Here is a 13,248-nt window from a genome sequence, read left to right as displayed (position 1 = left end):
ATTCAGTGCTCATCTTTTTTTATAACAACAAACATATTATTGTATTTAAGAATGCTCAGTTAATGTGTAGTTTACGTATCACGAGTTATGATTCATTCAAGGAGAAACGTTTCAAATCACTTGTGCAAACTGAACATGAAAACTGATACGTTTTCATTTCCAATGAGATTTTCATCACGGTTTAACATTTTATTGTTATTCTAATGAGTTCACGGTACAAATTTATTCTTCTGCTGTTTTTGTTTGGAGGTTTGTGACCATTCATTATTTTAATATTAGCTAACAAACAATAATTGTCCAACCAAAGGACCTCTCAAAAGTTTTTTTTTATGGAGGTATTAGGTTTTTTAGTGAGTATAACTTAATATGTATGATGAACATTGTGTTCGTTATTTTGTCGAGTTCTCGTGACAGGCTTCATCATGCTCGCTTAAATGTCACTGCTTGTGGCGGCGCTGGGGGACGGGGCGTTCCCTGCCCTAAAATATGGTCGAGGGAGGCAATGGCTGGCCCATGTGTCATACCGTGATCAGGCGCTACTTGTAGTGGCAGGATGATCTTGTTACCAAAAGCTCTGCTTCATGTTTTTAAAATTATATTTTTTACAATCTCTAAAAAATGCTCACAAAACACTTTCCTTCATTTTCGGGGTATGTGGATTGATGCATCTACTCAATAACTCTAGTTTTTACGTATTACATTTACTTTTTTGATTTACTGGTGTAAGGCATTTCTTTTAAGTATTTGAAATGATTTGTAAAACGATGAAGCTGTAAATGTTGATTTAAAAGAGTGGAAATGAGTTTCTTGCCACTTCTTTCAATCTCAATATTTTGCGACGTGGCGGTAAATGTAAAAATAAAAGAAAAATTGACATTCATAAGTGTCATTTCCTTGACCTACACGAATAAAATGATTTTGATTTAATTTTGATTTTATTATTTCAGGACGTTACTGTGAGACGGATATTGATGAGTGTGCCTTGATGCCGAAGATATGTCATCACGGGGTCTGTGTTAATATACCGGGTTCCTATCAATGCTACTGTAAACCCGGTAAGAGCTATTTTTAAACGACATAAAAATGGAGGAGGTTATTATATCGTGTGTTTTATGTTTGTCAACATGGGTATCCGCTTTTTATTGACCGATTTGTTTTTTGTTTTAAAATTTAATAATTAACATTTCCAGTTCGGTACCTGGTATCTGGTGATGATCAAATTGTATTTGGGCCCGTGTTTGGGCATTTTGACATTGTCATGAGATATATTCGAAGCGTATAAAAAAATACGGACTTGATACGTATACAATTTAGGCTAAAATTTTGTGGAGGATATATATTTTTTAATTCAAGCAATAAGGCCTGTCCCACCTACGGTAACCGTGTAGGTATCGAAAGTACGCGCGGCGGCCACACTAATGACCAACGTGGCATAGGCTATCCAGTAGGGACTAGCTTTATTCTTCACCTTCTTCACCGAACCGACCGATCTTTTGAAAATGGAGAACCAATCTTATTTAAAGTGATATTATTATGAAATTACCATACCATAGCTACCTATTTATTTTTTATACTAAGTAGGTTCAATGGTTGTTTCGTTTTTCGTAATTAGACCAAGAGCTAACCGCAAAAAAGTTGTTTGTTATTGTAAATATTATACCTAATAGCACGTATGCAAGTCTAGCTCGCGTTATTGTTCTAGTCAAGCTCGTATGTATATACCTATTTAGATAGTTTCTACTTATTGAAGGAAAAATGAACTATGTTGACTATGTCGTTACGTCTACGGCAGTACTATCTGCAACTAATGTAGGTTTGACAACGAAAAAATATTGATTTAAAATTACGAACATACCTATGTATGTTATAGAAAATACTGAGCTGTTTTTATAAGATGACTTTATACTAGATAAGTAAGAAGTTTTAGGTAAAGAAGACAACCCTAATGTTATCAGAAGTGGCAAGAGTCACGCGATAGAAAGAGAGGCAACTTCTAGGTGAATAAAAATGTAGGTTAATAGCGCTGTGCGATCTGAATTACACCTTATTGTATCACCACAAGAGTCCCTATTTCTTTAATTGATTTTGCGGAGTGAGTCTTATGTACTTGAACTGTTACATATTCTTTGGTATAAGCAATAGTATGAAGTCTATATCCTTTTGAAATACCAATTTCTTTGCTTTCTATATTATAAAGTCAAAACGTCTACAAAATAAATTGATCTAAGTATTAACTTTCCATTACCTGTCAACATAGTCATGTGTAATTGCTTATGGATAAATAGTTAATGAATAACACTCCACTACAAAGTTACATTGTTTGAGCATTGTTCTTTGTACACGTTTGAATTACTGTTTCCAAGAATAGCTTCTCGCCGTTATATGAAATAGCTCGGCATCCTGATTGCAAGAAGTACTAAGTTACCTACCAATGTTTGATATTGCATAAAAAAATAATGTTTAGGTGTCCCATTTAAGATACGACACTCAAATATATACACGAAAACATGGGCATTATTTAAGTAGATCATCTTATTAGGGTAGTAGTGCCAGTGGAAGAAAAGGTAAAATTTTGAAATGTCGTTAATTTATAAGTATAAAAGTTGAAAATATTTAGAATTGTGTAGGAACACTAGCTTTCATAGACTGTTTTATTATTATAATATAGCGGTTTTGTCTTGATCTTCCAACTAGGATCATCTTAAATGTATTCATTAAAATTACTAATTTCAAACGTAAACTATGCATTTAGGACGTCACTACATGGGTACCTTCAAATAAAGCGCATACACCTTCCTTAAAGGCCGGCAACGCTCCTGTGATTCCTCTGGTGTTGCAAGAGAAGTGTTGTAGGAAGATTAATGTTGGATTCGAGCTTCACAAAGCTAGTCAGCAATTGTCCACGATAACGTATTATGTCCTGTCGTCGCAGGCTACACCGGGGACAGCTGCGAGCAAGACATCGACGAGTGTCTGTCGTCGCCGTGCAAGAACGGCGGTACCTGTCAGAATCTGGAGAACAACTACGAATGCGCCTGCGTCGAGGGATTCGAAGGTCTGCTCTCAGTACACTTTACATCGTCCATAACGGTCTAAGGTTAACATAATGAAAACCAACAATTGTTCAGTTTCTCATGTAAACGATACTTTAACAGTTAAGGACTTTGATCTAGGGTGCGACAAAATGTCAAAATATAGTGCAACAAAAACATCTCCACTGAGTGCACATTTCTTACAGTTGTAAATATATTATGTGTGAAATATTATTAATATGTGTAGTGTAGTATAATTTATTACTCAGCACCGCGATATCATGCGTCAAACAGGAGCTACTGAAAATCAGTGCTGTGACCAATTGTCACAGGTAATCTGAGTAGCATCCCTTTTGACACACAGCTGCTATATAATATCTTGGGAAAGTAATTTATTTATTGTTTGTAAAATATGTTTTAGGTTAGTTTTAGTTGTAATTTTTCTTTTTTATTCTTATTTTTGTTCAATGTAATATTTTATGTGTGTCAAGTAAAATATATATTGTTATTATTATAGTGTATAATATATACTACCCATTTATCAAGGAAACAATGGTATTTTCTTCGTTTGCTGGCATGTTTATTCATTTGGGATCACAACAGCACTTCAAGTTAGTTTTTCCTGTCGTAATCTGTGTCAATAATAGGTATGTGTAATGTCAGGCAAGGACTGCTCCAGCAACATCAACGAGTGCGCGTCGAACCCGTGCGCACTTGGCTCCACGTGCGTGGACGGAGTCGCCAGTTACTCGTGCGTGTGCCAGCCCGGACTCACCGGCCCGCGCTGTCTGACCGACATCGACGACTGCGAGGTGACAAATCAAATCAAATCATAATCACTTTATTAATGTAGTTCACGGAAATTACACTTATGTCAAAAATATATTTTTTCTTATTGAATCTACTGCTACTTCGTTGAGCTAATGAAAAAAGTAGCAAGAAACTCATTGCCACTCTTTTAAGTCATGATTTACATTTTCATCGTTTTACAAATAATTTCAATTACAATATTAATTACTTTTAAGAATCTGAAGACGAGCGTCCGGCTACAGGATCATGCTGCCACCACAAGTAGCGCCCGTTCTCGAGCATGACGCATGGGCCAGCTATAGCCTCCATCGACCTTTTGTAAATATCGAGCTGGTGAAGTGATCTGTGTTTCATAAGATAGCCGTAATGTGTCGTGTGGTGCCGACAGTCGGCGCCCTGCAAGAACGGCGGCCGGTGTGTGGACGGGCTGAACAGCTTCACGTGCGACTGCGCGGGCACCGGGTACAGCGGCGCCGCGTGCGAGAGCAACGTGGACGAGTGCGCGCCGCAGCCGTGCCGCAACGGAGCCAGCTGCATCGACGACCTCAACGACTACCACTGTCTGTGCCATGTCGGCTACGCGGGTACGACGGTCTCCACCGACTAATGCTATTCTAAGGCGCCTATCTCTGCCGTGAAGCAGTAATGTGTAAGCATTACTGTGTTTCGACCTGAAGGGCGCCGTTGCTAGTGAAATTACTGAACAAATGAGATTTGACATATTAAGTCATAAGGTGACGAGCGCAATTGTAGTGCCGCTCTGAATTTTTAGGTTTTTCAATAATTCCGACCGGAACTATATTGTAATGGGCAGGGCGTATTACAATCAGCTGATGGTCCTGCTCGTCTCGTTCCTTATTTTAATCAAAAAACAAAATGCTGATGTATCTGTTACTCCCGCAAACATTTGGATGTATACCAGGAATTACACACAGGAAAACACAACAAAGATTACACAATTCCTTGTGGTTGATATCAAATAATGTTGCCCCATATCGATTATTCAGGTAAGAATAAATATGTAAAACGAAACTAAATGTACGGGCGGGTATGTTGTAGGTAAGAACTGCGACATCGACATCGAGGAGTGTGAGAGCAGCCCGTGCCAGCACGAGGGCGTGTGTCTGGAGCGCAGCAACGCCAGCCTGTACCGCAGCCCCGAGGCGGCGCCCGAGCGAGTGGGCCCGCAGCCGCACATGCTGCTGCCCCAGTACTTCTACCAGCCCTTCTCCGTCGAGGTGATTATTATAAATTTAGTGCAGACAGACTCACTACCCAACAATAAGCTTTACAATTTATATCACCACATTTTCAATATTATATATACAGTACAAATCGAACTTGTGAGATTTTGAAATGTGTAAAGCGCAGCTGTTTCATGTTTTTGAAAGTTTCCGCTACATATATAAAATATTTTTATTCGAAATCTAACCTCAAATGCATAAAAGTAGCAACGTACATTACAAATGATATTTGGTCAGAAAATCCGCTTAACAATATAGCATAACTTGGAGCCTACTGTTTCCTCCATTCGACAGGACGGCGCCGCGGCCGGCTACCTGTGCGTGTGCGTGGAGGGCACGAGCGGCGCTCGCTGCGAGATCAACGTGGACGAGTGCGCCTCGTCGCCCTGCGGACACGGCAAGTGTGTGGACGGCATCGGCGCCTACCGCTGCGAGTGCGCGCCCGGCTACGAGGGCGACCACTGCGAGATCGAGATCGACGAGTGTCTCAGGTACGGCGCGTCCGGCGACCCTCCGCTGTCCGCAGCATGTACTACACGCATTGTGTCGGCAGGTACACGCCGTGCTCGCACGGCCGCTGCTTCGACGGGCGCGCGTCGTACGTGTGCGCGTGCGAGGCGGGCTGGGGCGGCCGCAACTGCTCCGTCCTGCTGACGGGATGCCACGACCAGCCGTGTGCCAACCGCGGCACGTGCCTGCCCTGGCTGTTCCGGGAGACCGACCACCGGTTCAACTGCACCTGCGCGCCCGGCTTCTACGGACACACCTGCGAGCAGGTCGCTTGACAATCACCTTTATTGTAAAAGTGCAATACTTCTACTATTTTCATTTATTATTTTTTGAGCAAAATGGAATGTAATCAGATAACCACAATGTCTCTGGAGAGGAGCAGCTACGTGGAGGTGAACACGTCGCGCGAGGAGGGCTACGACATCTCGTTCCGTTTCAAGACGACGCTGGGCAGCGGGTTGCTGGCCATGGGCCGCGGCCTCACCTACTTCTTCCTGGAGCTCTCCAACGGGCGCCTCAACCTGCACTCCAGCCTGCTCAACAAGTGGGAAGGAGTGTTCATCGGATCCAACCTGAATGACAGCGAGTGGCAAAAGGTACATACACCATGTTTATAATCGTTTAAAGCTACAAATATTGCATTGATTGTTTGTTGATGGCATTCATTTTGGAATGGGTGGTAGTTTTTTGACTTTCAATAAGTGATTTCACATCCCATTTTGAATAAAAATATTTGAATTTGAATTTGATGAACAAATTGGTACTGAAGTGTTAAAATGGCCCACCTAATACTGGTGAAAGTAAGGACACTGCACTCAGAGGTTTAAGCTCTGTTCAAACTGAGGTTATTATCGTGCGAGACGCGGGACGGTAGTCGCTCGCGCCCAGGTTTTCCAGCGCGGTAGGCACTGGAAGCCTAACTAGTAGTAGTTGCGATTAATATTTAAAAAATTAGTTCCTGTTATAAGGAAAAATATAAGTTTATTTACCAACATTTTTCTGCCGTTCTATCAGATTGATCGTGTTTTAGCAAGATTTGTCAAATTATTCAAGCACCGTAACCAGTATGATTCCACACAGCCTTCGTTGTACAAAATAAACAGCAAGGAAAGCAGAACAATAAATTGGAATGGCGGCATCCAGCTAGCCAAGTGTATTTTTCGTAATACTTGGTATTGAAATATCTCAGTTAGTTTTACCTTTTTAATGAGTTAATCTAATATTTGGCATTGGTCTATTAAGAGAAACAATTTTTATTTTATCTACGAACGAAAATTGTGCAAAAGGATGCGTACCTAATTTCTGAAAACAAATCGTATTTATACTGGAATCTCTCCATTATATTTTAATTCCTTACTAGTCACCTATTTTAAACACAAAACACACAGCAACTTCTTTTTTTTTTCCAATACAAACACTAAATATAATTAACAATAAACAAATCAACACAAAACAAATAACTAATGTCTAATAATAGTCTAGTCTAATAATTCACGCCCGTGATATAAAGTACACGAAAACAGAACAACTAAAAAAATGGCGCTGTCATTGTTGATTACTAATTGTGAATAATATATTTTTATTTCCGGAAATGTCATTTTTTTATCTCACAATCACGAATCAGGTCATGTGAGATATCAACACTCTTATGGGAGCGCAATAAAGTTGAAAGTCGGACACTAAGCGAACGAGATACGTCATAATAATTACTCATAAATCATATTGTAGGTATAATTTCTTTCGTTGGTTGAATCTGTGACAGCTGCAGTTATCAGTTCGAGCTGTCATAAGCTTGCCTACTCAGGACTTGCCAAAGAAGTCAAATTGCGATGGTCATATTTAAGAACGATATACATAGGGATTGTATATTTTTTGCTGTTTTTGTATAACCATGATAAATAAATTTTGTTATAGAAATTGAACGTATTCTACTAGCCTTGAGTAGGCATTATCGGACCTGCCTACTATAGGTATTTAGTATATAAAACTTACTGGTTGGGTGTTCATTAGAAGTTCGAATAAAGAATAAAAGAACTACATATATATCTGAATTAACTTGGAATCAAGTGTAGGTATATTATTTAGACTCTAAATAACGTAGGTAGGCTATGCCTATTGGCATATATGGAATGCACGCTCCTGCTCGCGCCGATTGTGTCGTCTAACTTGTATGGACGTGTTCAAATTGACGCGAGTTGTCGCTCAAGTTAAAGTGAAACAAGGGCGGGACGCCCGGTGGGATTGTTTAACCTCATAACGCAAGATGTTGACGCAACGAGCGAGCGAATTGCTCTAAAACTCATCCCACGCTTTATTTGCCTCAGTTTGAACAGAGCTTCACGGAGGTCGCGAGGCGGGGTGACTACCACCAACTATGATCGTTTGGGTGGTGTCCGCAGGTGTTCGTGACCATCAACGCGTCGCACGTGGTGCTGTCGGCCAACGAGGAGCAGACCATCTACCCCATCAGCCAGAACGAGGCGTTCAACGCGAGCGTGACGTCGTTCCCGTCCACGCGGCTGGGCGCGCCCGGTTCCTCGTTCGCCACGCTCACACACGGGCCCAACTTCTTCGTGGGCTGCTTCCAGGATGTCGTCGTCAACCAGCACTGGGTCATTTTCATATTTTTGTTATTTTAGTGTTTCACCTTAATTCAATTCGGAGAATGTTTTTTGTCTTTCAAATATTTTTATATAAACTGTGCTATACTCGATTACTATTCTGGCCACATGATCTGTTCCATATAATGGATTTATTTTTTATGACGTAATACAATCTTAATAACACTTTTTTTGTGAACAATTTTTTTATAATATATTCACCAAAAAAGTTAAAAAGGGCCGGAAATGATCGAAGTTTTTAACATAATAAACGCGCATCAAGTTTTAATATATATATTTTTTTTTAAAGTTGTTACAATATTTATGATCAGACTAGTTATACGTATATTGTCATATAATTCAAAATTGTATGAAGTAATTATAATTAGAATGAATAACAACAAGTAGGTGATACCGGAGGAGTCGAACACGACGACAGCGGAGTACAGCACGGAGCGCTCCGGGGACTGGAGCGAGGGCGAGGGGGAGGGCTCAGGCGAGGCGGCGGAGGGCGAGGAGGGCGGGGCGCGAGTGTCTGCGCGCGGCGTGGTGGGCGCGTGTCCGCGGCGGCCGCAGTGCGAGCCCAACCCGTGCCGCTCGGGCGGCGCGTGCGAGGACGCCTGGACCTCCTTCGTGTGCTCGTGCCCGCGGCCCTACCTGGGCGACACGTGCCAGTACAGTCAGTGCACACGCATCTTATACTTATCATACGCAGACCATGCACTCTAGTGCATTGCCCGTGCATCAAGAGAATACTCGTTTAATACTTAATGCTATTTTACCCTTACACCTGCCCTTAACGTTCAACAAATACAAAAAATATACTTTTCACTTCTCATGCTCTAAAATTGCTTTTTTGTGCACGATATAGGCTGCACAAAATCGATTTTTGTGTACAAGTGTATCAACGTATCTACTCATAAATGTATCTATATTAAGGCAAAGAAAATGAGCCATCCAGCCAAACAATAAAAAGTTCAGAGATAGAATTTGTTATTTTATAATATTTACTTTAATTTATTTGACTCGTGTGTTTTTTAAGACATAAGGGATATTAAAATTTAAATTAAAATACGGTAGGTTATTTAATTAATTAATAAAATATATATATTACAAAATTAATTTAATAGTAGGCTGTATAGGTCTGGAGCCCAAGCCTAATATCAATGTCGTAAGATTAAAAAAAAAGCGGCGGGAAACAGGTCTTGTTTTTCGTGCGTTTATTAATTTCTTCAAATTTGACGAATTGTTAAAAATGTCCATGTTATACTACTGTTTTATTTCCTCGCAATCGAAATGAAAAGCAGAGTTTATAACTCGTCCACAAAACTATTTTATCCTCGACATTACTATTCGCCTTCGGTTCGGCTTGCTAAAGGCCTCGGATAAAAATGGTTCGTTTTGTGCACTCGTAAAATCTACTATTTCTCAAACATGCATGGAAAAATTGTCATTATTTTCGAAGAAAGACCACGCGAAGTGTCGTATTTTCGGACAGAGAAGATCAAATCTATTGCAGGAGCGTTTTTTGAGTTTGGAACATTACAATTATTAAATTCTCTTTGCGTTTTCCTAAAAAAAAATGGAGGCAAAGTTTGAAAATACGTCTTGATTTGTTATTTACATACCTTCTTGATAAATATAAATTAAATAATAATTAAAATGAGTTTCAACGGCTCCGAGAGTGAAATGGAGATTGATTGTGCTCCACCAGATTTAAGATCAGAAGCCAAATTGGCAATGGAAAACCTGCTTCCAGCGAAGTCAAAAGAAAAATACATGAAAGTATATGAAAATTTTATGAGTTGGAAAAACGAGAAAAAGTGATCATTTTCTCCGAAATAGTATTTTTGGCGTATTTTAATGAGATTTCTAAAACTAAACTAGCCAAAAACATGATGGGCAATTTATTCCATGAGGGAATGTACAGTTCATGTTAAAAACGGCATAAACTTGAAAAATTGTGGGAATTTAACTACTTTTAATTCATATTATATATAAAAAGTGTGTTTTTTTCCCTGCATTCTTTTGAGAAAAGCACTATATATGCCTGCACTATATAAGAGCTGCAATTGCCTACTTCCCAGCCTTTGCAATAATGTACTATTAATTGCTATTATAGTATCTTTTCATCTATTTGTGTATAGTTATCATTACTAACTTACTGTATATCTGTGTCAGGTTACGTGGCGGCCACGTTCGGCCACGAAGGCGCCACCAAGGGCTCGGTGGTGGTGGTGACAGTGGGTGACACAGCACGACGCGGAGTGCACGCGGCGCTCGATATCTCCATGTTCATCCGCACGAGGAAACCCACCGGACAAATCTTCTACCTCGGCTCGGCTAGGTGCGTCGCCACACTGACAAACATACCTAAAGATTCTCACAGTCCGACTGACACAAAATCTTAAAAGATTGGCTACATTTTCGAAATTCGATCTCGGACGTCACCATTAAGGTTCCTGACTTGGCGGATAGACGTATCAGCTTGGACGAGATGACAATGCTAGGACTTAGAGAGTTTCCAAAAACGCTACGTAACTCCGCTCTATACTTGCAATCAATAACATCTGTTTGATATTTGATTTAACGTTTCGATTCGAACATTGAGTACATTATTAGAATGTTTGTTCATTGTTCTTACAGTTCTGCTGGCTCTGGCGGTCGCGACAGAGAGCGCGAGGAGACCCTGGTGGGCGGGTCGCTGAAGGGAGGCGAGCTGCTGGTGCACCTGCGCTTCAACCACACGCCCGAGGACTACACCGTGGGCGGCACGCGCCTGGACAACGGACACCTGCACCTCATACAGGTACCGGGCGACGGGCGACGGGCCCGTGGCTGTGGTCGGGGACTGACCGTCGGCTGTGTGTGCAGGTGGTGCGCAACTCTACGCTGGTGCAGGTCAAGTTGAACGGCACCGAGTACTTCCGCAAGTCGATCTCCGCGGCCAAGCAGCTGGACGCGCAGGTGAGGCTCCTTTATTACTATAACCTTATAACTACAGCACTAGTCACTCCCTCCGCGCTCGTGCGTTTGTGCTTCATTCATAGATCAACGGCGTGGTTTTTTTACTGTTTAACTTCAGTTTTGACACAATATGTCATTATGTTCCTATAAAATTAATTGACCCCTAGCAAAACACCGCTCTGTTTCTGTTGAAGTGTAGTATTTTAGAACTTCCAACTTCTAATTTAAATGAAACATTAATTATTATTAAATAAAAAAGTACTAAACTAATTTTCTACTATATCTCCTTTGGGATTTTAATCGGATCTGAGACGTCAGGATGTGGTTGAAACCAAACATACTAATAATGCAGAAAATCTAATATAAAGCGTTTATATAATTTTGTCCCTGCCTGTACCTTTAATATAGTACTAAAGCCAGTATCAAATTAAGTTATACGCAAAAACACTTTTTATATATTTGTATGAGTTACACCTTTAATGATAAGTCCGAGAGAAGTAAGTCTTTAATAGTTGTTAAAATGATAAATTGACAATAAGATAAAATGATAAATATTTGCTTCCAGGTTCTGTACCTGGGTGGTCCGCCCCCGCGGCCGAGTGCGGCGGTGTCCCCCGGCCCCGCCCCCGGCCCCGCCAACGAGACGGCTGAGCGCGAGGAGGCCGGCCCGCCCGACTACGACGAGGCGGACTACTTCAAGGGGGTCATCCAGGACGTGCAGATATCCAACGGTGTCAACGTCACCATCGTGGAGTTCTTCCCGCTGCAGGTATGGTAATGAGTAACGATAGCGAAGTTTCGTTGGTCCATTTAAAAAAAAAATTCCCGTTGTAGGCTCCTTTTCACAGGATGCCGGCTAGATTATGAGTACCACTACGGCGCCTCTTTAATGTAGAATGAGATGATTAGGAAGATGAGAAGCGAGCAGTATAGAATCTGCCGCGCGAACTGCTTATATGAGATAGAGATGTACTGAGTCGCTAAGAGTATGGGATTTAGGAGCTTACTGGTGAATAAGTAAAATAATTTACTTATATAATACCTATACCTCATTTTAAGTAATTAATTAACTGATAATATATTTTTTTTTACATTTATATTATATTTGTAGAAGAAATTTGTTGTTGATGTTATACCCTTAAATTTTCTCATGTCTATTTCAATGATTTTTTCTAATTTAATAATGTTTTAACATTAATTTTCTAAAACGTATGTAATGCTCTATTTATGTCCGTTTTGTTACTTGATTTTTAAGTCCGTTTTGTTATTTAATTATACAGCGTGGCCTCATTCGGTATCACCCATACTTGGGAGACTCTTGCACAAGATGCCGTTAGATTATGGGTACCACAACGGTCCCTATTTCTGCCATGGAACAGTAATGTGTAATCAGGATCGTGTTTCGGTCTGTAGGGCGCCATAACTAGTGAAATTACTGGGCAACTGAGACTAAACATCTTATGTCTCAAGGTGACGAGCGAAATTGTAATGTCACTCAGAATTTGGGGGCGTATCAATTATCATCAGATGAACGTCCTGCTGGTCTCGTCCTTTATTTTCATAAAAAAAAAAACATGTTTGTTGAATGTTTCTACGACGATATTCGCAGCATATTGATATCGTTGGGCGCCAATGTCGCAGGTGGAGGGGCTGGCACTACCGCCGCCTTTCGGCGCCGTCCAGTTGGACCCGGCGGGAGTGCTGGCGGGCGTGGTGTCAGACGACGTGTGCGCGTCCACGCCGTGCCTGCATGACGCGCCCTGCGCCAACACCTGGAACGACTACACGTCAGTACATATATCACGGACACCACACTTCACACACGACAACGGACGGTGTTATGCAGAAAGTACTCAAACCACACTTTGCTCAAAATAGAGTTAAGTAGATATATAACAACCTGCTCTCAGAAATAAGAAATGCCAAAACATTAACTTCTTTAAAACGAGCCTCCAAAGGGATATACTCAACAATTATGAAACGTTCCAAAAAAATTTTTAACTCCGATCACTTCCATTAGAATTAGTAAACAAGTACTCTAAGCGTGGTGGTCTACTTCTTCATGACATTGGCAAACTTGTGGTA

At 40.8% G+C, this 13,248-nt stretch overlaps 1 protein-coding gene across 1 annotated transcript in view; it reads left to right on the top strand.

The window, feature by feature from the left end:
• The first annotated feature begins 22 nt into the window (after positions 1–22).
• Positions 23–13,248, top strand: part of LOC126964715 (protein crumbs-like) — a 41,902-nt gene continuing 28,676 nt past the window's right edge. The window contains exons 1-11 of the mRNA XM_050807991.1: positions 23–249; positions 948–1,055; positions 2,933–3,055; positions 3,696–3,844; positions 4,231–4,426; positions 4,902–5,080; positions 5,381–5,577; positions 5,640–5,862; positions 5,950–6,192; positions 7,996–8,208; positions 8,605–8,745. Coding sequence (XP_050663948.1) covers positions 204–249; positions 948–1,055; positions 2,933–3,055; positions 3,696–3,844; positions 4,231–4,426; positions 4,902–5,080; positions 5,381–5,577; positions 5,640–5,862; positions 5,950–6,192; positions 7,996–8,208; positions 8,605–8,745 — 1,818 coding nt within the window. The 5' untranslated portion in view covers positions 23–203. The remainder of the gene's footprint in view (positions 250–947; positions 1,056–2,932; positions 3,056–3,695; positions 3,845–4,230; positions 4,427–4,901; positions 5,081–5,380; positions 5,578–5,639; positions 5,863–5,949; positions 6,193–7,995; positions 8,209–8,604; positions 8,746–13,248) is intronic.

The sequence above is a fragment of the Leptidea sinapis genome, chromosome 5, assembly GCF_905404315.1.
Source record: "Leptidea sinapis chromosome 5, ilLepSina1.1, whole genome shotgun sequence".
In the NCBI taxonomy this organism is placed as follows: domain Eukaryota; kingdom Metazoa; phylum Arthropoda; class Insecta; order Lepidoptera; family Pieridae; genus Leptidea; species Leptidea sinapis.
The sequence above is the reverse complement of the archived record's forward strand: the minus strand, read 5'-3'. Positions and strand labels throughout refer to the sequence as shown.